General features: G+C 27.2%; 5 protein-coding genes across 5 annotated transcripts; 3 read left to right on the forward strand and 2 right to left on the reverse strand.

The window, feature by feature from the left end:
- Positions 1 to 787: 787 nt before the first annotated feature.
- Positions 788 to 4,409, reverse strand: Tsp_00204 (putative PAN domain protein). Its single transcript, XM_003375921.1, has 9 exons — positions 4,389 to 4,409; positions 4,234 to 4,281; positions 3,975 to 4,203; positions 3,576 to 3,794; positions 2,896 to 3,195; positions 2,267 to 2,611; positions 1,552 to 1,844; positions 1,192 to 1,210; positions 788 to 990 (listed from the first exon to the last, which is right to left on the reverse strand). Exons 1-9 carry the CDS (start codon positions 4,407 to 4,409, stop codon positions 788 to 790), a joined length of 1,677 nt encoding a protein of 558 aa, XP_003375969.1.
- A 2,833-nt stretch (positions 4,410 to 7,242) lies between these two features.
- On the forward strand, positions 7,243 to 7,785 carry Tsp_00203 (conserved hypothetical protein). The gene is made up of 2 exons (XM_003375922.1): positions 7,243 to 7,378; positions 7,685 to 7,785. The coding sequence occupies exons 1-2, from the start codon at positions 7,243 to 7,245 to the stop codon at positions 7,783 to 7,785; spliced, it is 237 nt and encodes a 78-aa protein (XP_003375970.1).
- A 5,424-nt stretch (positions 7,786 to 13,209) lies between these two features.
- Tsp_00202 (secretin receptor) lies at positions 13,210 to 15,466 on the forward strand. The gene is made up of 6 exons (XM_003375923.1): positions 13,210 to 13,243; positions 13,842 to 13,886; positions 14,630 to 14,743; positions 14,990 to 15,070; positions 15,162 to 15,225; positions 15,448 to 15,466. Exons 1-6 carry the CDS (start codon positions 13,210 to 13,212, stop codon positions 15,464 to 15,466), a joined length of 357 nt encoding a protein of 118 aa, XP_003375971.1.
- A 378-nt stretch (positions 15,467 to 15,844) lies between these two features.
- Positions 15,845 to 18,825, reverse strand: Tsp_00201 (putative PAN domain protein). The gene is made up of 6 exons (XM_003375924.1): positions 18,778 to 18,825; positions 18,415 to 18,709; positions 17,899 to 18,249; positions 17,540 to 17,632; positions 16,576 to 16,923; positions 15,845 to 16,179 (listed from the first exon to the last, which is right to left on the reverse strand). The coding sequence occupies exons 1-6, from the start codon at positions 18,823 to 18,825 to the stop codon at positions 15,845 to 15,847; spliced, it is 1,470 nt and encodes a 489-aa protein (XP_003375972.1).
- Positions 18,826 to 20,007: 1,182 nt separating this feature from the next.
- Tsp_00200 (hypothetical protein) lies at positions 20,008 to 22,151 on the forward strand. The gene is given in 10 exon segments (XM_003375925.1): positions 20,008 to 20,028; positions 20,041 to 20,127; positions 20,147 to 20,250; positions 20,478 to 20,502; positions 20,579 to 20,612; positions 20,694 to 20,797; positions 20,970 to 21,176; positions 21,528 to 21,639; positions 21,804 to 21,826; positions 22,074 to 22,151. 10 exon segments carry the CDS (start codon positions 20,008 to 20,010, stop codon positions 22,149 to 22,151), a joined length of 795 nt encoding a protein of 264 aa, XP_003375973.1.
- The last annotated feature ends 2,940 nt before the right edge of the window (positions 22,152 to 25,091 follow it).

Consider the following 25,091-nt stretch of genomic DNA (forward strand, 5'->3'; position numbering starts at 1 on the left):
CAATTCCATGTATATGCAGGCAGCATGTGATTTACACTTTTAAAGCATGCTCGAAACAGCTCAGTGATTTTTATGTGAATAGGAGTGACTAAGAAGTTTTCATCAATTTGATGAGAACTACATTTTATTTGCATTTGATTTTCATTGCTATTTTTAGAAAGCATAGCAAATGTTCTTTTATTTCATTTCAGTTTTTATTTATGTTGAAAATAAATTTATTCATTGCTGCTTACAGTGAATATTAATTAAATGGTTATTGATTATTAGTTTTTTCATTCTGATCATTACAGATTTTTAAAATTAACTGCAAATTGTAGTTGCATCCACAAACAATAATTTGTAATTTTGAAATCGCCCTGATGCCACTTTGTTAAAGTCGTTCACTGATATGTTGTTTATTATTGTTGTTGTTGCTGTTGGGTAGTGAAAAATAAAAATCACTATTTAGCTTGTTTTATGTATTGTTTTTTTTTGAATTATTACTATCGCATTTGGTATGACGTCACTGTGGTACAATAAAATAGAGAACAATGATAAAAATTGTTTTCAGAAATGCTGATCATGAAAAAGTATAAACTTCACCAAAAATAATATATTTAAATAAACAAAATTTCAATGAATGACAAAACTTCAAACAAACAATAAAATTTTGGAATAATAAATATTTCCACTATTAATGTTACGTCACTATTATTAAAGTTACGTAATCCTAAATGGAATATTTGAACCAATGAAATGAAAAAATATTACAGCTAATCACAAGGGAAGGATTTGAATCAATGAGCAATTATACAGGGAAAACCAATAAGACAACGACTTGACAGCCCAATAAAATAGCGCAGTCAACGACCAATAAGAGTAACGCGGGACCGGTCTGGACCATACCATTATTAACCCTCTGATGGATTGTTGGCGTTAGGTACGTTGTTGGACTGTTGGGGTGGGGCCCACCCCACTTTAGGAAAACACGTTTAAAAAGCTGGAAGTATGCTAAATTTTTATGAAATTTGTTTTATTGGATAGTTCGAAGAATTCTGTACATGATGGTATCAAAGTATTTCCAATTTTAATAATTTTAAAGCCTTTTATTGGCAAAAAATGCAAAAAAATTTTTGTAAAAAAATCGTGATTTTTTAGTTTTTTTCTTAGTGTGGACTTAGTTTTGTAAAATTCGTGAAACAAATTACAAACTTGAGTAGAGCACGTTATTCTGCAAATTTTGATACCAAACACAGCTCTATAGTCTTTTTTTTTGGTTCCAAAAAGACTACGTTTTTCTAAGCCCTTTCTATACTTTTAACATAAACATATGGGAAAGTGTTGAGTTAGTTGAATGCTGATAATAAAAATTTTGCTTTGATTAATAAAGTTAATTAAAGCATTAACAATTTAAGATTTGTTTTTCAGGAATGTGGTTAACAGGTAAATTTCTTTTCGTAACACATATTTATTAAGGATAATTCACAATAAGACAAGAAAAAATGTCTATTAATGATATTTTTAATTTGCTGCATTCAAATCATTTCCAGCAAACTTTGATTCACAATATACCAATTCTCCAAAATAGGAAGTGTCCAATTTTCTAAACATTCTCGCCGTTGAATTTCTTTTAAAAAGCAAGCACATCTCATGTGATTTGAGCACAGCTGCACAGCCCTTCGAAATTTGCTCTGACGCACATTTTAAAACACATTGGTACAAAGTATTTGCTTTCTGAATACTATCATACACTTCAAAACCGCTAAAATTTTTGCCTTCGTAAAATTCAAAGACGCACTTTTCTTCCAACTCATAAATACTATAGAAAAAAAAAACATTATTGTTTCTTCTTTCTTCTTCTCTGTCTAAATAAATTAAACAAATAAATTAAAATAGTAAATACATAAATAGCTCAAATTCTTCATATTCAAGTAACAATAAAATGTTTTAAATCACTGTAATGTTGTTAGCGATCAGCACATTATCACTTACAAGCTAATGATTACATGAAAAGTAAATACCTTATTTAAAAATGATCATTTTATGTTTCTTGTAAAAAATTGAAAAATTTTCAATAATTTGGCAAACATTTATTTACCTCAGTGACATTATTATTACTAATAATTTATTTCAGAAACGTCTCTGAATTTCTGTCTCTACAGGAATATATTTTTAATACAACCTTAATTTTTATACAGCAATTAAATGAAATTAATATGATGGTATTCTATAATGAATGTTTGTATTTAAAATGTGCAGTGATGAATAATTCTGATATTAGATATACCTTTTGCGCAGCGTTGCAGCAGAACAATAGTTTGACCATTTGAAGTCACAATTTGATCATGAGATGTACCTTCAACTAACTGATAGCAGGTTTCTTCTTGCTTTGAAAATAAAACGCCTGAACAATTGAATATGTCGTTTCTGTTACTTCTGCAGAAATTAAGACAGCCATTTAGAGTATTCGCTTGTAACACTAATGGGTGCATTTTCAAATTTTCTGCATATGCACTTGTAAACGTCGTTATTTGGCACCGTTCGTGAAATTCATGCAGTGATACAAATGAAGTTTTGAAACGCAAAGTATCTTCATAATTGCTCAATATTAATTTCTCTTTCCCGTCAGTATCTGCAATAAATTAATAGAACCTGTTAACGTTAATTTTATTTGAAATAAAGTCTCAAAAGCCAACATTCAGGAGTCATAAGTAAAAGCATCATGGACAGAGAGAGGAATGCAACATACATGAATGTTTAATTTAAGCATTGTAATTGCAAAAATTTTTATTGCAATTAATCACGGTTTTAATAAGAAATAAAAGTTGCAGTTGAGCAATGCATTTTAGACTGTAAGATTAACAGCGTAATTCAAAAAATAAGAGTTATACTTAGATTTATATAGAAAAGTCATACCTGCATACAAATTGTACAGGACAAGCTCTGCCGTATTACTGGAATTAACATTCAGTTTCATAAGTAAGCATGTTTTTTCTTTAGCATTAAAAAATATCGCATTGCAGCCGAGAGCCACTCTCTTCAATATACAACACTGAAGGCAGCATTGCATAGTAGTGCACTCGAGCAAATCAATAATTGTAGCATTTTCACTTTCAGTAATAGGAGTATGTTGTATGCTATACCCAGAGATGAACTGTGTGAGGATAGTTGGATTTTGTGACAAAATTTGCATTAATAATGGATTCTTGATTACTTCTGTAAACAGCAATCAGCAATTATTGATCAACAAAATGCTTTTTATAAAAAAATAATTTTTTTTTAGTTTCGCAGTCACTATTACAACTGACGCTTTGAAGAAAACGTTAAAGTATAATAAACAGCATTTCTGAAACAGAATTACAAAGCAGAAGCAGAAGAGGCATAGAAAAATGTTATAGATATTCATTCATATTCAAATAAAATTACAAATTAATTATTTTTTAATATAAAATTTTCTTAAAAATTTAATTATTTTTTAGTAGCATATTAATGATTCACATATTCATGTTTAAAAAGAATATATTACACTAATTACAGAAAAAGCATTGGTTGTTTTAACTCAGAATGTGTAATGATAATGAAAAAGTCATATTTACTAGTTTTGCAATGATGAATTTCAAAAAAATATGCTGAACTTTGTACTGTTTCAGACAGTGCGCTGAAAGTGGACTGATGTGTAACTAAAGTGCAGCTTTTCTCCTGCAGTGAGAAGATGACACTATTGCATGCTTCTGCACCTTTTACAACACATCGTGAAAGACATTTTTTCAAGCTTGTTGCAGTCACATACGCAGTTATTTTTGCAAAGAAACTTTCTGAAACGTGTCTTTTTCTGATCAAGCAAGATTTATGCAAATCTGGAAGGACAATAATTTTATCGTCTGCCTCATTTTTTTCATTTACACCTGCATTCAACAAAGTACTGCTTCCTAAACAGATCAGGTTGGATTAAGTGCTAGAAATGTTTTTCAAGATTTATACAAAAATAATTATACTGTTGAGACATCCATGATGCAAATAAAACTGTGACTGCCCAGTTTCCACTGGACACATCCCTGCTGTCAAATGTAAAGCGTAAAAATGAAGATGGCAGGCCTTTGTTATGTCACTGTACATGAAGGCATTACACAATAGTTCTCCGGTCGAATAGCTGGAACAAGCAGCAATGCAAGATTCAAATGAATCATACATAAATATTGGTATCCTAGATGCTATTGGATATTCCTGAGGAATATATTTTTCAATTAAACAAACTTTATCTGATAATGGTATGTATACATAAGAATGCATTGGGCTGCTTTCCTACAATTTGAAAGTTTACTTTGCAAAAGTGCGCTTAAATTACTTGATGCTTACCAAAGTAAAAAACAAGTAGTATATTAAAAGCAGGGTTCTGATTAAATATGCACCTGAAAGTTTGAAGTCCACATTTAATAAAATATAATTATCCCTGTGATTTCAATGGAATACTTTGTGAATGCAAAAGATATTCAATACAGCTGCTGTAACATTATAGCTTTTATATCAGATTGAATTTGCGTTTTTATTACAAGAAAGCTACACAGAATTGTATAAGCAAAAATTTTTAATATCTAATATAACTGCATTATTCAAATAAAATATACTTACTCGACTTTGTGGCTATTTGAACATTATTGCATTATTATTATTATTGTCTAATCATTATTTTATTCATGATATTTTTTGATATTATTAAATTATAACATTATACTGTAAATTGGTAGAATAAAATCAAACTTGCTTTTCATGTCAAACTTGCTTTCATTCATCATCATAAGTGATTAAATATCAATTTTGCAACTTTCTTTTTCCTTTTATATTAATCATCATCTTCATTAATAATTTTCTTATGCAATAAGAATTAAAGCGAACTAAATTTTGTTAATTTTTATGTATTTAATGCAAAAATGTTTATTTTCTAGATATTTTAACAAATCTTAATTGAGGAAAAGATATTAAGAAAAGCAGATTTTCATAGAAAGCAAACAATGTTCAGAAGCAGAAATAAATTAATAAGATATGTTATTCTATAAATATTCAAATATACGCAACTTAATTCTTAACACATTTTTGCTAAAATATCGTTGTGCGCATAATCATTTGAATTAGAAGCGAACATTTATTTTAAATTACAGATACAATTTATTTTGATAGATACGGTTAACTTTTGGTACAGTAATAATTATTAAATTTATGATATAAAATGCATAATAAATTCTCGAATCATTCATTATTTTTTGTTTGTGTAACGCCGTCGAGACAGTGTTTGTTAAGAATGCAATTCATCTATGTTTGAAATAGGCAGTAGGTTTGCTGATAAGCATTTTATTAATTAAATTAATAGTCAATAGTCAATAATTATTCGAAAAATGAACTACATTTTGTTTTAAAAATTGAAAAATTGAAATTTCATAAATTTTTTCACAAGAATTATTTGCTTGAAAATCAAATCAGTTAAATTTCATATTTTATACTTTCATATTTTATTAATAAATACTGAATTCTATAATGCTTTGCTAAAATTTTTTCAAAATTCTATTCTTAATGCGTAATCATTTCCTGAAGTGTTCCACATGAAATAAAATTCAGTAAATAGATATTATATAAAAAGTTTGAATAAATTACAATATAATATAAAATAATATAATATAATATAATATAATATAATATAATCATTTAAAACTGCTTTTAAAAATGTCATTGTAAAATTACTTAATGATCATTTGAATAATTTATGCATTTTTAGATATTGTGAAATTAATATATGAATTTTAATACAGGAACGACTATAAAAATATGATTTTCAGTTTAAATAAATATTTATTACAAAACTGTTGATTTCAAATAACAAACCATTTTCATTTAAGAAAGATTCACAATAACTTCTTACTAGAAGTTGCAAAATTTTAAAAGCTATTTATAATGGATATGTTAATTTCAAATATCATAATTTTTTATGTTAATGAGCAATAATATCTAATTAATGCAAGTCTGTGTAAAAAAATTTGCAAATAAATGTGCGTTCTGCACTGTAGTTGATAATGTAGACACTTCCATATGTAGATACGCTTCACAATTCAGTTTCTGTTTACTTTAATCCTGAACCTCTCCAGAGATCAAGTCTGTCACAGAAATTGTTTGTAAATACTATAAGAAGCAGTCTGTTTGTTTAATGTCTTCATGATAACATCTTTTTAATTGTCATTTTATTGCGACACAATTATATTTCCTTATTAATTTTATACCGCTAATTGCATAAACAAATTTAACTAATAAAAAGAGTGAATATATGAGTGAAAAATAGGTTTGTTCATTTGCATATTTTGCGTTATTAATACAACTATTGTTAATATATTGGTAAGAAACTTCATTTGTTAATGAAGTTTTTCCTAAAAAAAATGTTCATAAATGAAACGAAAAAAATCTTTTGTTTTGAAAATTTGTAATAATGAATACAGTATTTTCATACGTGGGTTAGCCGAATTATTATCTGTACTCAAAAGAAATGGGCCTGAAAGGAAATACGTTTCATTGTGTAGGTGTATAGAGAATTTTAAAATTTAACTGGCCAGCAGTTTCACTTTCCGCTTCAATATAAATATTAAGTAAATAATAGTGCTTAAACAAATAGATCTGGGCAAAATAAGTCAAAAAAGGGTAACATTAATAGTTTCAAATAATGATGTCCAAATTGATCAGCAGAAACTATGCTCATTGATTTGGGTGAAATAATCCGGCGGAGAAGAGTTATTAGATGAACGCGTGAACTCTATTGGAAACTACTACTGGTCAGTCAGATGAAACGACTTCTCTACGGATAAGAATCGACTACTTCTTAAATGTAATTGCTGCTGCGTGATTAATTTAAATCTAAGACCTACAAAAAACTTATTCTTCACTAGCCACATTATCCAAGAAAGCTCACTTCCGTGTAATCGGAGTAAACGATTCTGATCGAATCCCTTAACTTCTACAATTACCTGCAACTGGATACTATCACGCACACAAACACTTTAACGTAGGCGTTGTCAGAATTGAAAACGCACAAATTGCTAGAAGATCAGTATTAAGCGCAGTATACTTTTGCTTCATCCTTCCTTGTTGTTCGAAAACTTTTCAATTTTACATATCTTCACAACAGTAACAATTATTGGCAAGGTAAAGTCTTATGTTAATGACTGATCAAAAAGTTAAGAAACAATACTTTTTGCTTTCTTATTTAGAATCTGGAATTTGGAAAAAATGGACTTAAAGATAAAAATTCGAATAATTTTTTTTCTAATTGGAATGGCGTTGTTCTCTGAAGCGAAACCAGCTTCGCTGGCTCGATATGGGCGTGCAGCATTGCCACGTTATGGAAAAAGAGCTGAACTGATCAGTAAGAATTTTTATGATTATTTATAAAATAATTATATTGTAAAATTTATATATTTATAAAATTGCAAAATTACACCACTTATATATTTGTTTTCATTTGTTATATATATTCGATGTTTACTTTCAATGGAAATGTAAATTTAAATCATGAGATTTCTGTTTAATTCATGTTTATTTCAGATCTGTGAATGAAAAATAGTCATAATTGTTAATTTTATCATAAAAATTCATAATCTTTAAATTATTTGTTTAAACGTTTAAAAGAAAATTTTTTTAACACATTTGAGTTGAGCTCATGTTGTTTCAGGTGGCTTAGATGCAATGAGGGACGAAGTAACAGAATTCAAAAACAGTCCTTGCGTCTACACTGGCTATGAAGATTTATATCGATGTTCTTCAATGACATGAATTCCCTCTATTGTTCTTCATTTCTCTGAATTGTGATTCAATGCTAGCATTATTTGAGTACTATATACTCATTAATTTTCTGGTAACATTGGTACTTCATAAATATTGATGATGATCTATTAAAAATTTAGTAACCGTGGAATATTTAAATTTTTATTTTTATTTTAAAACTGTAGTTTTAACTTGGAAATATGCATATGCATTTGATGAGCAAAATAAACTGTGATTGACACTTTTGCACAATCCATTATAACTATCAGTATCATTAATATATAAATGCATATTGTTGAGAATTACAGTTCATAACTATCTAAAAAAGTTTCTATTAAACAATGTACATGTTATTTTTTAAAATTGTGTGTTTTACATAAATTAAGATATATATACAATTTACATTTTATATGATTTAACATTTTAAATTATATTTAAACATATTGTTATGAAACAGTTAAATTTATGGAGCTGTCAGTTAAGTATGCTAAACTGATCATATTTTTATACTTCTTAATATTAACTAATACATTTATTTAATTTATTAATTTTTATTCAGAATGCCTTGTATTTCTGAATTTATGAAATATAATTTGGCTTGGTGACAATTAATAAGCTTTTGTATTACTACTCTACAACAAGAATATTTTTCAAAATGAATCTTGTGGATTTTTTGCAAATGAACGTATTTAAGTTCTTAATTTCAGTTCAGTAAGCAGCTGCAAGTAAGTTGAAAATATTAAAAATAAAGAATTTATAAAAATAAATGAAATGTCAAGAAAAATTTTTGGAGTCGCAAAGATGAATGTTTAAATAAATGATATAGTGGCAAAACTTTTGAATAGTTTATACCTTCAATGTGGGAACAACGGCGTTGCTTTATAATCCAAACGTTTGAATAACACTATAAGCCATTAAAAGAGATTTAAAAAATCTAGCCAATATTTTTAAAATGCATCAATTTGAATTCATAATTCAGTACGCATTTTCATTTTAAGTAAATTCTTCAATTTAATTCCAAATCAATTTCTCATAATAATATTTTTTTGACTTGCAATTATATTTCTTATAAATAATTAGCTGGAATCAGTATAATTCATTTGAAATAACATATTTATATAATTCATTTTTTATGTAAATATTTGCATAGTAAAAGAAATTACATGACATTATTGTGTAATTATATGCATGTCCCAATAGACTTTTAGAAGAAAATTTTTAAATATTGAATAATTTTATTTTATTTCTCATATATTCAAATTTAGAAAAATCTCCAGTATTTTGCTTTTTACTTTAATTATTTATCTGCTTTGGTGGTACTAGTATTATATTTTAAAATGACGTTGCATAATCTTGCTTTTGCTGCAGGTTAATGAAGTATATCTTTAATTTAAAATTTCTGCAACAAATATAAAAGCAATAAAAACGCCTTGACAATACAAAAATTTAATAATCCATATCTAATCTTTAATTCTTAATCTCACAGCAGACATTTTAATATTAAAAAATGCAAAGAATAATATGCCATATAGGCGCTCTGAGTACATACCAATTGCTGCAAGCAAATTATGTAACGTAGCACTTATTGTAACCAAGCTAATACTAAATTCTAAAGTAATAAAATATTGAAAAATTAAAAAGTAAAGCGTATGTAAATTTTATTAAAAAATTAAAATCACCCAATTATCAATCAGAAATTCACAGTTCTTTCAAACTTGGCTACCTAGCTGTCATATCATCAGTACACAAAAATTTACATTAAAAAAATTAATGAATAACATTTCATGAAAATAATATTATCACAATAAAAAATTTTTTATGGCACTACTTTTGATTCTGTTTATCACATTTGAAATTTTACTATTCCCTAGTTATTTAAAATTAGGTTATAAAGTAAATTTTAATCTATGCAAAAGAATGAATGTTCATCTTTTGCATAAAACATCAGCATCAACAAATGAATTACAAAACACAGGAACTATATTTGTTGAAGCCGCTTTCGTTGTTAATAAAAAGTGGGAAAATATTTTGATTATTCATGAATAATTATGCAGCTTACTTGAAAATATCAACATTTAAACGCATGCATCATATTGATGTACCACTTTTAGTTATGTACCAAATGAAATATTCAATGTAATTTATTAATTTTGAATTATCATAAAAATTATTTCATTATTCAGACAAGGAAATCTTAACTTTTCAGTGTATTATTTGTTAATAAATTGTTGATGAAGCGGACATTATTTATTATAAACTACTTAGACACAGCTATAAAACAATGCCTTTAAAATTATTATGGAAAGAAGTAATTCTTTGAATTTAATGACTAAGAATAATGCTTAAAATAATGTGTTGCACCAAAGCGCATCATGCTTCATTGCTTACTTAGTATAAGCAAATAAAATATTTTACGATACAGCAGATGCTTCTATTAATTGTAATTATTGGCGGCAGCGACACAGGGGTGAAGAAATCAATTTTATTTTCATGTAATAAAGCATCAATTACTTTATTTGAATAAACAAAGGTGAGATCTCATTGTGAAATTGTGAAAATATTGTTTCTGTTCAATTTATATAAAATTCACATCGCCTTACTAAGCTAATTTTACTAATTAATTATAAAACCAAATTTTCATAATTGAAAACTATTCGTCTTGCAAAAATTATCAAATTGTGACCAGCACTTATTGTTACACCAATGAAAAAAATCAAATAAATATAGAACTTTATGCATCTTCATTGAATATATAATGAAATTTATGCTGTGACACAATAATTTTATGAGCTAAATAACTTTTGAAAGTTTATTTTTTATTTAACAACATGAACAGTTTTAGTAATATTAACTGTAAATGATGATACATAGATTTCAATGCCTGCAATTAGCATTTTGAGAAGCAATGCTTTCTTTATTCATGCTTCTAAAAGAAATGGCGAAATTTAAGGGTGTATATCACATTTTAAATTTAATGTACGAAAATTTGAATTGCATAAGAATTCTTAAAAATTTTTTTTCTACAAAACAAAGAACTTCAGATTGCTTTAAACATGAAAATACTGAAACGCCTCATTATTATCTGAAATTCATACATGAAAAGAGATGTTTGAGGAGAAAACTTATCTGACGTCTCATTTTTTATGAACAAAAATATATTTTTTCAAAAATCTTATAGAGCTTGTAAAATTGTAATTTGAAAAAAACTAGAAAAAATAGTTTAACAGCATCTTTTTATAATGCATTGAAAAATTGTCTGTATAATATGAAATGTAGCAGAAATTGTTTTGCTGGCAGTCTCTACTCAAAAAAGTGCAAAAAAGAGTTTATGCGTCAAGCAGCATTTGAGTTGTTTATACATGGAAAATAAAGTATTTTTCCTTTTCTTTCAACATAAATATGCTAATATTTTATGCATTTCTCTGTTCAAATGCAGTATTTGTTCAATTTACAGAATAATTTCGTTTACATTTTGAGAATGCAAAAAATTTTTGCGAATTTTCAAAATATTTGAATAAGAGAAAATTAAAAAGTCAAAATAAAAAAACTGCCATTAAATTAAATTGAATTTTTTCTTTTTGTAAGGAAATGTTTGTGTTTAGATTTTTAGAAAGTTTTATTAAATTTTTCTTGAACTTTATAAATTTGAAAAATAATTTATACTCAAAGATAATTCATTAATAATTTCAAATAAGATAATTTACGCATTATTGCTGTTAAAAAATATTCATAAATTATATTTTCTGTAATATATTAAAAGTAATAAAAGCTGTTTTAATATAAAAAATAACAAAGTATTCGTTTAAAAGACAATTTAGTTCAAATACACTGATGTTTTTAAAGTGTTATGCATTAGTGCATAAGATGTTGACATTTTTCCACTTTAATGCTTTGATGTCATATTTATTCAAATGAAAAGTTTGATATTTTTAAAGTAAATATACTGATTATAAAGTAGGTTAAGATTCATTATTAGAACTATCATTTTTAATTAGATTTAAAAAATTCATTTTTTCTTCGAACTGTAAAACAAATGCATCAGTGGAGTGCCTTACAGTAAAATATTTAGCTAGTCGTATAATGAGACTAAGCATTTTCTGTAATAATTATTCTTTTCGAAAGTTTTACCAATCATATATTGGATGAAATTTAGATATTAAATAGAAAATTTTAATTGTGCATTTTAAATTAATATTTCTTAATTTACTTGAAATGTTTTTGTATATTTAATTTTATGATTATAATGAATTATTGTAGAAAACTGTCCTGTTGCTGTTTGTGAATACTTGTGTAAAACGTTTGAATTTTTTTCAGAAACTGTCCATATTGTGAATGCAGCGGTAAAGAGATAGCATAATAAGAAAGGTTGTTAGCAAGTTTCACTTTTAGGTTTAAAATTTATTGAGAACCTTATTTTTAAGTATTATAAACTGTAGTTATATACATAGAAAGTATATGTGAAAATTCCATTTGTTACTACACAGCGTTAGACGCTTTTCGTTAATTAGTAAATCTGACCTGTAAAATTAATGAGCTATATTTTTGAAAAAAATTATTTTTTATCTCATGCAATTCATTGGTCAAATTTAACATTGTTGTCTTATTTGTAAAAAACATTATGATTTGTGTTCGTAAAATGCTTGATTTTTTTTGAAGAAAATGTTCAGTATTCAATTTCTAAAAGAAATACTTGCTTACTCACTGCTAACGACATTTCTATTTGTTACTAATGAACTACAAGGATTAAAGTTGGCGAACATCCAAGCGTTTCAAGTCTTTATTGAAAAACATTAAAATGCTAAAATGGCCTCTCTAATGTCCTGCTTTTGTGAGCATAATTTTGATGGTGTTCTTTGAGTGGAAAAAATTAAAGGTTCAATTTCCAATTCTTGTCTTTGTAAATTTCAAATCACTGCAGTTGCCAAATTATTGAACAACTACTGAAGCATTGCTAATAATGCTTTATATGATGATTTTGTTAAAATTTTTATTTTGACAGTAATAAATAAAAGAAATAGTTCAAAAAACAAATTTTCATAACATTACACTGATTTTGTTAAAATGAAAACTGCTACGTGCTTTTTATTTTGACAAGTTTTTCATTGAAATAACAGTTATCTTTTTTCTTTTATTTTTTGCTTATCATATTCTTCACTATCATCAGAATTGAAAGTGGCAGAATAAATGCTACTTTGTTATAATTATTGATAACCGAATTTTACAATAAATTTCAATAATATCCTACGTAATAACAACTGGATTACAATTTAAACAATAATAATAGCAGAAATGAATTACTGAAATTCAGGAAACTTTTTTATGAAATGGATGTGAATTTTCAAAAAAAACAACTGTATATTTTTTAAGCTATTTTCCATGTTAATAAAAGCTGTTTATTAAAATTGAGCTAGTTATGGAATAGAAATTAGTGAAATGGAGCGCGTCAACGTTTTCCACACAACAGTTGGTAAATCGTCATGTTATGTCGGCACTGGAGACATTTATGACTATCATATACAATTATCCATTTTGCAATGTGAGATTTGTTGATAAATATTATTAACAATTCATGAAACATTTCAATGTGATTCAGTAATAATTTGCTAACATTGTCTTCTTGAATTATTTGTGGAACAATAGCAAATGGTCATTTTATGCAATTGATATTTGTTAAAATGGTTTCACTTTTTCCTATAATAAACAAATTGTTAGCCATATGAGAAAAGTATACTTATCAATATGAATTATTCATTTAAAAACAAATCATAAAACAAATAACACTTTGAAAAAGTTTACATTTTGCTGGTTTCACAGTACGCATTTGTTTTCTATGCTACTGAAGCCAGTTAGCATGCAATATTCATTAAAAGTAAAAAGCAAAATTATTATTCAATAATTTTTTTAAAAGTAATAAACCGGTCCTGATCATATTATCAATTTTCATAAAATGTTAGTGTAATAATTTTTTCTATTAAATGACAAATAGTTGTATGAAAATGAATTTGCTAATTTTACTTTTAATAATAAGTAAGTATGATTTTTATTTATTTTTATGCATATTACAGTTTATTTTTGCTTCAACAGTTCTTACTCACGAAAATGGAAAAACAGTGAAATCAATATTTTTATTGACAATCACTGAGTAAGTAATTATTTACTTGAAAAACATAAAATAAAATAAGACTTAAGTGTCTCTTTCTCCTTCTACAATTCATTTTTTCAACATAACTATATATAATTGAAGCATTTCACATATTCAAAAGAAATCAGCATGTTTTTTAATTTATGGAATTTTTGCTTTTATTATTTTTGCAAATAGATTAAGTTTATTTTATGAAACAAATAATTAATATCGCAATTTAAGTTGGCATTATGGGCTGAGATTAGAAAGTGCCAAATTAAAAGTTAAAACAAAAAACTTGCCATTTAATTAATTTTAAATAAATGTAAAAGAAATTTTTAGATAGTTTTGTATTGCGTTTTTAAATTTAAACTCATCGATGTATTCTGTAGATTATTCATTAGTATTTTTAATACACAAGTATGAATAACGCATCTTCAAAGTAACTTTCACAAATTATGCTCTCCATAATATATATACTGTTGCCATTGAAAAATTTCTTTTAATTTTTCAACGTATGCTAAAATAATATAATATCTAAATGTTGATATAAAAGAGAGTTGCGTTCAAACCGGAATGTATTTTTTTAATTAGATGCTTTTATTTTTCCACTTTAATGTTTTAAATTTTTATTTATTCAGATACCACTTGCAAAGGACAGATTTGTTACTGCTATTGGATGAAGCTTCATTTTAGAAACTAGCATAAAACATTGATGCTTTATTTTTGTAGCTTGCACAGTTGTACATGATATCGCTTTTAGATTACAAGTAAGTGGCTCAAGCGAAGAAGCATACATTAATGGGATACGGTACGAAAGGAAGTTCAGTGCAATTTATGTAAAAAGTAAGTATTTTTGAAATTGTTGGTGCCCGGCATTCTTTCAGAAACTTTTTATAATTTTACTTTTTGCATAAAATATTAACTATAATTTAACTTTTCTGCATAAAATCACTTGCATAAAATACCTACGTATTAACTATGTAAATTCATTACAGTACTTTTGTTTTATTTTATATTATATTTATGATTTTTCAGTTTTTTCATTAATTAATAAATTTAATTTAATTTTATGACAACAAATTTTTACAGAAAACTGCCCAATTGCTGTTTGTGAAAGGCCATGTGCATCATTTCAAATGTTCAGAAACTGTCCTTACTGTGATTGCAATGGTAAGAAAATAATGAAATATAAAATCTGATAATGAATTGCATTTGTAGGATTTATTTATCGAGAGCCTTGTATAAGTATGGAAGATTGTAGGTTCGGCGGTGTCTGTGAATACTACATTTGTCGCTATACATCAACCAATGCATTGTTTTAACCGGTCAATTTAACAATTATATCAAATCATACAATTCTATAGAAATGTAGCGCATATAGTCGTGCATTAATTTCAGGCACTTGACTGATTAAATTTAAATAAAGTAATTGTTCGACAAAGTTCTGTTTTGATGCCCAAGTAAAGAGCATTCTTTGGCGTTTCGATAAAAACTTGTATGGCTAATGTCGTTTGATTGTAAAACAATAGTTTTTTTGTGTTTTATAGATTACTGGTTACAGAATAATGTAACGATTGGTATTTTATTCAAGAAGCACAATTTTATTTGTAATAACAGTATAGCCAATAATGCGTTGTACTTTATTACTGTACTATATTTTAGCAAAGTTAAATTATAATGCGCCTCTAATAATGGCATTTCATTTGTAAAAATATCATTTGTCACACTACAATAAAAATGAATATAAGTAATCTTTTCGATGCTTAATTTCTTCTGAAAAAAAAGTTTAAGCGCTCAATTTATAAATATTATTTTTATAACACATTGAGGCACTTTTATTGTGCTTTCATTATCAATTTTATTTCAAAAGTATTCAATATATAATTTATTATATTCTGCAAAGTTTATGACATTCTTGTATGTTTCATATAAAATGCTGAAAGATTAAAATTTTGAAATAATATCTGTCAGCAACCCTTTTTCACAGTTCATGATTTCCCCGAACCATGAATTTGGTCTGATTGTGTACTCTTCTTCTCCCCCTTCAAACAGTAAGCAATCTTTTTCTTGTGTATAATTAAATGCCCTGCAGCTTTGTTCCTTATTAAAAAAGCGACATTTACGGATGCAATCAACAATTGTACTTGAATATACTTTCCTCAGCAGTTTCCAACCGCCGACGTTTGAACTTATAAAAAATTCAATGACACAAACTTCTTGGTCTTCTTCTATATAAAATTTTAAAGGCTCTGGGTTTCCATTTCTTAAATCATATCTGTCTAAAATCAAGAGCAATTCATTTGAGCATCAATTGCAATCGTTTCATATAATACATTAATAATGTGCTTCAAGGTGAAGATTTTATAAATTTCAAAAATACTAGAAAAATAGTTTTATTTATTTCAGTAATGCATAAAATGAAATTGATCAGCAAATAACATTTGAATATCATATTTCTAAGAAGAATTCCATTCCTAAGAAATTATGTGTGCTTTGACAAAGAAATATAATTTCAGTATTAAATTAAACACATTAGAGCAAAGGCATTAAAATTGAAAGAGATTCTTTAAAATGTTCAAATGCGTATATCAAGTAATTTAACTTTAACATAAACGTTAAACCATAGCATTTAATGAAAAAATTCTAAAACCACTAAGAATATCACATACGCTTACCTGAGGTACATTGCCGCAGTTCAATAAGACGCATCTTTAGTCTAGGAAGGCGTCTGGCAGTTCCTTGTGTATTTAATTCAATTACTGCACATTTGTGAGTAATTCTTGAATACTGAACTGCTCTATAGGGCCACTCAGGTAACATATTGCGACAAAGATGTAAACAGTAATTCAGTGATCGAACGTTGGTGAAAACATCCTTTACCGCTAACCGCGTGGAGTTGAACGTTTTTAACATTTTAACAATACAAACTTCATAAAAATTATAAAGATTTACTGCAAATTCTTCCTCGGTGGGTGTAAATGAGATGGGAGGAACTGTTTCATCAATAGAATATTGATCCACATCTTAAAAATTACTTGTCTTATAAGTAAAAAAGCATAATATTCCATTTTTACTTTATCACAAAATATCTTTAAAAAGTTAAAATTAAAAAAATGTTAAAGCCGTCATATTTAATATGTTACAACATTATTAATTAATAAATTAAATCGAATTTCTGCTTAATAAGTCGCAAAATGGTCAGTTAAAAGTGACAACGAAATAACTTTAAGGACAATAAATTTCATTTTAAATTGCCTTAAATTAACTTTAAAGTGAGCATACCTGCCCTATATTTGCTTTCTTTATTCTAGTTCCCTTATTATTTGGTTAAATCACAGGATTTCTTTAAATAAAATCAAAATCTACATATCAACTTCAGTAAAAATTTAATGCAAAACTTTACTCTTTTGCATTTTTTAGATGCTGCATTTTCTTTTAGACGTATTTAAAAAACTTTTGTGTATATGATATTATTGCTACCTTACGAATATTATAAAACAAAATTTTGATGATGATCAAATTATTAGCAATGGTGAATATTTCATTAACTAAAATTATGATTAAAAACATTTTTTCCTGAAATTAGTAATAAAAATTTGAGGTGTATTAACAATCAAAATTAAAATTAAAATCACGTACGTTGAGACTGTGTCGAAATCACATTTGAAATTCTGAGAAGATATGGAAGGCTCTTATTGCTTGGAATTTCCAAAGTATGTACTTGAATTTCATCTGAAATTTTTTTGCTTATTTTCTGTCATACAAAATAATTAGCCATAATTGTTACTAATAATGAGTTGATGAAATTATTTTCATAAGATGAAAATTTGACAACTAAAGTTCGACAATTTTAACAATAACTTATTAAAGGAATTGATTTATTAAAATATGCTTAAAATTTTAATGTTGAATTTCAGTTAAAAATAAGTGAATTATAATGTTTCAAATTTACACTTAATAAATAGCTTAATAACTAAAAATACTTAAGAAATAAATACCTCTAAAACTGAGGTACAAGATGTAAAATGCGGTTCCATTTTCTTCAGCACCGGGATAAAGAGTTGGAAATGACGAAAAGGAATAAAAACTACAACTTTTTGTTCCCCTCGTGTAAGTGACAGCATTGCAATTATTAAGCTGACTGGTATGGTCACAAATGATTACACAACTTTCAGCAGTTGGAGTTGTAAATGTTCGAATAAGCAGAGCATCTGAAAAAACATCTTTCCTTGTTTTTTGGTAAAAATATTTTTTCCTATGTCGTTCTGCACTAGAAATATAAACAGTAGAGTCCAGAATACTTTCATCCATATTTGCTGATTCTGCGTTAAGAAGCAAATCAATATTCCCTACAATTTAATATGAATCTTTGTATTATTTACAATCAAAAGACTAAACTTGAAACAAATTATGATGCAAATATATTAAAGTTATAATTTTCAGGAAATTTATTTGTTTCAAATTGAAGATCAAACTAATATATACGGATTAGAATTTAATTTTTTTCAAATTACCTCCTTTGCATTCATAGATGAAAACAATGTCCAAAAACATGTCACCATCTGAATGTAAATCTGACTCTGACACGTTCATTACAAGGCAAGATTGAGTATCAGGAAAATAAAACACTGCATTGCATTCTTTATGAAAGGAAGCATTTACACATAGTCGAATGCATCTGGCATAGGAAACCCTTGCATGTGCTTCATTAGTACAGTGTTCTATATCACCACGATATCTTGCTGATCCAAACAGGCATGACAAATTTTCTTCTTCTAAATAGCCACTGAATAGTAGAGCATCGGTTACCTAAAAAAACAAATTATTATTATTAACACTGCAGCATAAATAAGCAGTCGCTGAAATACATTTCTTACCAATACTATGGAAAACATCATTAAAAACGTTTCACAGAAGGCTATCATTTTCTAGCAACGCCAAATTTTATTTTAAACCACTGTGCTTTTTATAGCTTCAATTGGAGAAAAATATTAAAACAGAAATATCAATAAGTTCTCTATGATGACAATACAAATTTATTTTAATTGACTGTTGAATAATTGCAAAAGTTTTTATTTTACTTTATATGTTATTTTCAAAAATTGAAAAATCCATGCTGTTTTTAAAGAAGATATGCAGTGCAACAATATTGAGCGTTTGGAAGAAATTTGAAAATAAGAAAGATGGGCTTATTGTGAACTTATGAGTGATATTAAATAAACCTTAGTACGCGATAAAAGCAAGTTTTTTATTGAATATACTCGTATAGTTTGCGTTGGTAAAGAGTGTTTCATGCTGCAACTGTTTTACATGTGCATTTATTGTAGTGGCATTTCACACAAAATTAGCACAGAATGCCAGTAATAAACAAATAAGATGGATAAAATAGCAGAGAACATGAGGAAAATTAAGAATCAAAATTATATTTTCTGCTTATTTATTGAAGGCAATTTAAGTTGATTAAATAATGCTTATGTAGTTGTTCAGAAATGTGCAAATAAATCACATTATATGTACTTGATTGTATATTTACTTTTGATATTTTGCAAAAATTTAAAGAAAATTTGCATTAAAATGTAATTCATGTTTAAATTTTAGTTAACGCAAAAAGCAATATTCAAAAGCAGATTTTAATTTTATGATAATTTTTAAATAGCTACCTAAATATTATTTCATTTTTCAAAAAGTAAATTACCAGACGCAAATAATTAAGAAGAAACTGTTTGTTCAGACAAGTTTATTTAAGACAGATTTAAAATTTTAATTGTGCTTTACAAATTGACTGATTACCTAGAATACTAAAATTTACTACTATTATTTATTTATTTATTAATATCTTATTAATTATGAAATGAAATTTTCAATTATACTGCTGCATAAAATCAATATGAATATAAATATTAATGATTATGTAACTGAAATTAATTTATAGCTGAAAAAATGAAAATCAGGTAGTTAATCATAATTAGAATCAACTATTATTGTAATTTAGGTACATTTTGTTTTAATAACATTATAATTGAGATATTCGTAATGGATAATTTATTTTGTATTCATTTCGGTAAATGCTAAAAATGAACTTAAAGTTTGAATTTCAAGTAGATATAATGGAAAACAGTCATATGCATGTTAATTTTTAGCCTGTTTATACTTCTGAAATGTTTCACTTTATTTGCGCTTCAGCACTAAAATTCCTAATGAATATCAAAGCTCAGTTACTTAATTCGGTAAATTTTTAACATTTAGATCCGTATAGTTTTATTGACTTATTCAGAGTTGAAGGTGATAGGCCCCATGATGGATTCTTCGGGTGGAGTTCACCATAGGATGCTTTGTATGTGCTGCACTCCGTTAATTTTCATTTTTGCGATCTGAAGCTTTGCGAGATTTCCTTTAACACAATATTTCGTGTTTTGAAAAAAAAACTTCTGGTGTTTTAAGAATTTTTACTCGGTCTATAGAAGATCGTAAAGTTGAAATGTATATTTTTGAATTCCTGGGGAGGAATCAATCCTAAATCAGAAAAACACGTGCAAAACCTCTGAACGATATTGAAGTTTTATGAAATTTGTTTCAGATGGATAGTACTCTGTCAACTGTATGTGTTTCATTCGAAAAATAAGTAATTTTATTAATTTGTAAGCCTTTTAGTGACCAAAAATTTTTGAGTTTTTTTAGACTAATTTTTGCAATATTTCTCAACAAAAGGATAGTTTTTAGTGCAATACGCTATTATGCATTTTTTTGAAATTGCAAATGTGGTTTACAGCTATTTTGTGACAACGTTTTTAAGGTTTCACATGCACATATGGACAACTGTTACAAAAGAAAATTATATTTCACATTGATGCACGAATCATAACAATGCGCTTTGGTGCAGTGTGTTGCTCTGCGTGGGTGTGGCTGCATTACATACATGGACCTCTACACGTCCAGATTGAAACATCGGAAAGTCAGAACGTACCCTAATAGAATGTGGCAAAACTTCTGTAGACAGCATTCTTCTCAGACATCCTGCCAGTCCGCCGCATGCCCTCTCTTATCCAGTAAGAAAAGACACTGAATTTAGGGGTGCAGCGACGACAATAAAGCGGTCAGGAGCGGAGGCGATCAAAAAAGTATCCAAAAAGGTGTGACTTTTGCGGCAGGAAGAAAGACCCAAAAGTCGGCACTTGTTGCAGCAAGTGTAAAACTCCGTGTTGCAATGATCACTTTTACATTTTTTGTTAAAATTACTTTGATAAACTTGGCGTGTCCAAATAAACGTGCATCGACAGTATTTCAAATAATCAATTTTTAATGCAGATAAATATATATGCAATGATTGTAATAATATCTATTAAAATAAAAAAGTAATGTGAAATATCGATTTTATCTTCAACACATGTCCATAAAAAACTGAAAAAGTAGTCAGCAAAAGATGCGCTGTTGCAAGCCGAAAATATTGCTGGAAACTCCACTTTTATTTCAAAAAATGCGAAACATCATAGTGCACTGAAAGCTATCATTTATTTCAGAAATATAACAAAAATTACTCTGGCATGTAAAGAAAACTGACCTTAGCATACTTTTAAGAAAAAAGACTGCAAGCAACTTTTAAAAAATATTGATGAATTCATTTTTAAAGGTTAGAAGATTTTTTATCAGTTTAAGAGTTAGTAATGATCAGAAACTTTGGATGAGGTCTGTTAAATCGCCCTCTTCACAGTATAACATTTCTCCGAGAAGAGTGTTAGCGGGTTTGATTAAATTCATGCCGAACAGATTGGTTTTCCCCAAAACAATGCATTCTTTGTCCATTGTGAAAAGAAAAGCTGAGCAAATTGAACTGTATTGTTCAATGCGACACAAAGAAATACACTGATCAATACTTTGCGTATTATTTATCAATTTAATTTTATAGAAATCAGATGTGCAGTTATTCCTGTAAAACTCTACCACACAGATTTCTTTAGTTTCTTTAACATAAAATTTTAAAAGTTCCGGATTGTGTAATCGTTCTTCAAAGCGATCTGAAATAATAATAATAATGATAATAATAATAATGCACTGACTACTGCTTATATTAGTTTTAAAAATTAATTATTCCGTGAAAAAGTTAGTACTTCAATATTCAAAACTTTTACCAAGGTAACAATGGCCGAGTTCAATAAAAATCTCATCATTGTTGAAGTTATACTCGTCGATACCAAGTCCAGTAGCAATTACCGTGCACGATTTGTTAGATTTTGAATATAAAACTGCACGATAAGGCCAATTGCTTATAGATGCCCGACACAGTTCTAAGCATTTGTTTGCGGATCGCACATTTGCATGCGTTCGCAGAGGAAATATGCCATCAGGAGTGTATATGCTGGTGATGCGAATCTCGCAGCTTTCAAAAAATGTTGGAATGTTAACTTCCATTTTCACTTCATCATAAATAAATTGTTGATCAAATGAACTTGCATTCAGTTCTTTTTCGCTGATCTTTTTCAAATCACCTATCTCTACTTTGGTTTTGTTTGCTTAAAAATGTACTTTTCACATTACTCAAATCAATTAATTCGTACATTCCATTTTTTATTGGTTAGCTTTTCTCATTTACAAAACGCTTATGCACAAAACTGAATTAAAATTCATTAAATTATTAAAATTATATCAATAATTTAGTAAAATGCTGCTTTATTTATATTACTGTGAATTTATGAATTTATTTTGACATAAATTTATGTTTTCATAACTGAACTACAAAATTATTCTTGATAGCAAAATAGTGCGTGCTGAGACTTAGAAAACTTACGACTTTAAAGTAAAAGAGTTGTAAATTTCAAAAAGTTTTCAAATATGACATTGGTGAAGTTATACTGATTTTTAAAAAAATGTTATTTTTAATTCCACTTACTTAAAGGTGAAAATAGGTAAAATTTTTCACGTTTATGGCCGGTGATAGGTATATTTAAACTTTGTGTTCTTTCAGACGAACTAAAGCGCTTATATTCCAAATTATTTTTTGCCACTTCAATGCTGGATACAAAAAAATTTTCTAAAACAATGCTTCATTGTTAATATTATTACTAACATTATTATTATTATTATTATTGAGCAAACCACAAACATACAATTTGAAGATAAATATGACAATCAATAAAAAATCATAAATAATAAATGTAAAAAACTGATTACCATCAAAACAGAAGTGCAAAAATATCAAGGTATCATCATTTTCGTCACGAATTTCAGTTAAATTATTCGTATATTGTAAACTGTAAAGTGTACAATTTATATTGTACAAAACTGCATTGCAAGTGCCTTTTATTCGACATTTGAAAATACATAATTCCAGTGATAAGTGTGGGATTTTATCAATATACGTTACATTTGACAGATCTAATGGATTTTTTATTTCTATAATGCATGTTTCTTTCCATAATGTTGATCTTATAAAGTCAATTTCAAATTCAGCTGCTATGTTGACAAAATTATCAGTATCCAAGCTATAATAATAACCTAAAAATGTCTATACTGAAAATTAAATTTATTAATTTAAATTTTTCATTTACAAGAAGCATTTTTAAAATAAAATTACAATACAAAATTACATTTATAAATAAATTTCCAAAAAGTATTGTGTAGCATATGTGCATAGAGTAGAATGCAAAAGTAAAACATATTTATTTCTTTTAAAAACTTTAAGATGTAACTTTCTAAATAATTTATGATGCACTTACCATTTTCACATTTCTGTATAACAAAAGTCCTTTCATCAAGATTTTTAAGAGCAACATTGTCAGTTGTCGCTTCATCTGAATAGTGCAAAATACAAGCAACAACGTGATTTAATGAAGAAACTTTATTGCATCTATGCTCTGCCATTAATTCATTGCATAATTTAATGCACTTTCCCAAAGACAATTCTGTCATCACTACAGAATTTGGCTCATCTTCAAAAGGAACCACATTTAGCAAACATGTCATATCTACATCTGGGAAATATGCAATGATGCGGTTGCATTCAGTAATCTATAATAAAATATCACACGAGACTGTTTTTTCGAAATTACCTATGTTTACCGAAGTGTTGAATGCGACAATTAACCAGAATATTACTGCTTTCATTTTATTTCTTAATTGGAAACATCTAAATAAAATTGCAATTAAAACTAAAATAAGGTTTTATTCTAATTTCATTTATAAGACTAGCTGAAAATTTAATACACTAATTAGTGTGAAATATCATGAAATTTTCGCGTTAATTCGCAATTAGCTAATTTAACTTACTATTAAAAGTTGTTCAGTTATGCAGTAGCATTTTCCAAATAAGTAAATACCATATGAATTGAAATAATAAAGAAAGTTCCTCCTTCAATTTATTTTTAGCAAACAGGATTTTTAAAAGTTAAAAGCTATATTTTTCAGAATTATTATAATTATACATCATTGCATATATGTTGAATGCATATATGTTGCATGTGCGAATGTTGCATATATATGCTTTCTGTATCCTCATTCAGTAAATAATTGCTGCTACATTAGAAATTTCATAATTAATACCTTTAAATCTTTGCAAATAAATCCAGAAAGTATCCAATAAGATATATTAATAATTAGAGTTTGTTAACATTAAGCTTCAAGAAATTATCTGCATGCTTATTATTAATTGATGCTGTTTCCAACTGAAAAAGCAAATAGCACTTTTACACACAATTCACTAATACATATATGGTAATAATTTTAATTTAATTACATGATTTAAATTCAAAAGTGAAAGAAAAAGGAACTGTGAAACAATTTGCACTACTTTCATTTCTGTTGCAAAATATCTGCAAAACAGAAGCTTTAATTTTCAAAATTTATATTCAGCGGCGTAAAAGTCGACCAAAAATTAATCATAATGTATATATTAATGACTCCTTTACTGTATGAATAAAAGCCAATTGTCTATCTGAGTCGTCTCTTGCCACAGGTCCTTTTACGAGATCACAGAGAAGGGTAGTTTGATTCACATTATTACTCCACATTACATACCTTTACTGTTACTCCATATCTTCTTATTTTTGCTCGTCTATTCTAAATGAACATTCTATTCCTATCATAAGCATATCATACGTTGAGTGAATGACTTCTTTGAGGACTCAGTGCCACCATATGATAAAACAGCACATAGTCTTTTTAAAACTGTTGGAAATATAAAATACCAATAACCATTTAC

This window comes from Trichinella spiralis (assembly GCF_000181795.1).
Source record: "Trichinella spiralis strain ISS 195 chromosome Unknown Scfld4, whole genome shotgun sequence".
Lineage (NCBI taxonomy): Eukaryota > Metazoa > Nematoda > Enoplea > Trichinellida > Trichinellidae > Trichinella > Trichinella spiralis.

What these genes read in the sequence shown, in the direction of transcription:
- Tsp_00204 (XM_003375921.1), bottom strand. Translation starts at nt 4,409, where the DNA reads ATGTGGACTTCAAACTTTCAG. An exon ending in TGTGGACTTCAAACTTTCAG is followed by an intron (nt 4,282 to 4,388) that starts GTGCATATTTAA and finishes TTCAAATTGTAG; the next exon opens with GAAAGCAGCCCAATGCATTC. An exon ending in AATTCATCATTGCAAAACTA is followed by an intron (nt 3,196 to 3,575) that starts GTAAATATGACT and finishes TGCTGTTTACAG; the next exon opens with AAGTAATCAAGAATCCATTA.
- Tsp_00203 (XM_003375922.1), top strand. Translation starts at nt 7,243, where the DNA reads ATGGACTTAAAGATAAAAATTCGAATAATTTTTTTTCTAATTGGAATG. An exon ending in AAAAAGAGCTGAACTGATCA is followed by an intron (nt 7,379 to 7,684) that starts GTAAGAATTTTT and finishes ATGTTGTTTCAG; the next exon opens with GTGGCTTAGATGCAATGAGG.
- Tsp_00202 (XM_003375923.1), top strand. Translation starts at nt 13,210, where the DNA reads ATGGAGCGCGTCAACGTTTTCCACACAACAGTTG. An exon ending in CGTTTTCCACACAACAGTTG is followed by an intron (nt 13,244 to 13,841) that starts GTAAATCGTCAT and finishes TGCATATTACAG; the next exon opens with TTTATTTTTGCTTCAACAGT. An exon ending in TCCTTACTGTGATTGCAATG is followed by an intron (nt 15,071 to 15,161) that starts GTAAGAAAATAA and finishes GGAAGATTGTAG; the next exon opens with GTTCGGCGGTGTCTGTGAAT.
- Tsp_00201 (XM_003375924.1), bottom strand. Translation starts at nt 18,825, where the DNA reads ATGATAGCCTTCTGTGAAACGTTTTTAATGATGTTTTCCATAGTATTG. An exon ending in TGATGTTTTCCATAGTATTG is followed by an intron (nt 18,710 to 18,777) that starts GTAAGAAATGTA and finishes TTGTTTTTTTAG; the next exon opens with GTAACCGATGCTCTACTATT. An exon ending in GATTTCGACACAGTCTCAAC is followed by an intron (nt 16,924 to 17,539) that starts GTACGTGATTTT and finishes GTAATTTTTAAG; the next exon opens with ATGTGGATCAATATTCTATT.
- Tsp_00200 (XM_003375925.1), top strand. Translation starts at nt 20,008, where the DNA reads ATGGAAAACAGTCATATGCAT. An exon ending in TAGTACTCTGTCAACTGTAT is followed by an intron (nt 20,503 to 20,578) that starts GTGTTTCATTCG and finishes GAGTTTTTTTAG; the next exon opens with ACTAATTTTTGCAATATTTC. An exon ending in CAGTGTGTTGCTCTGCGTGG is followed by an intron (nt 20,798 to 20,969) that starts GTGTGGCTGCAT and finishes CACTGAATTTAG; the next exon opens with GGGTGCAGCGACGACAATAA.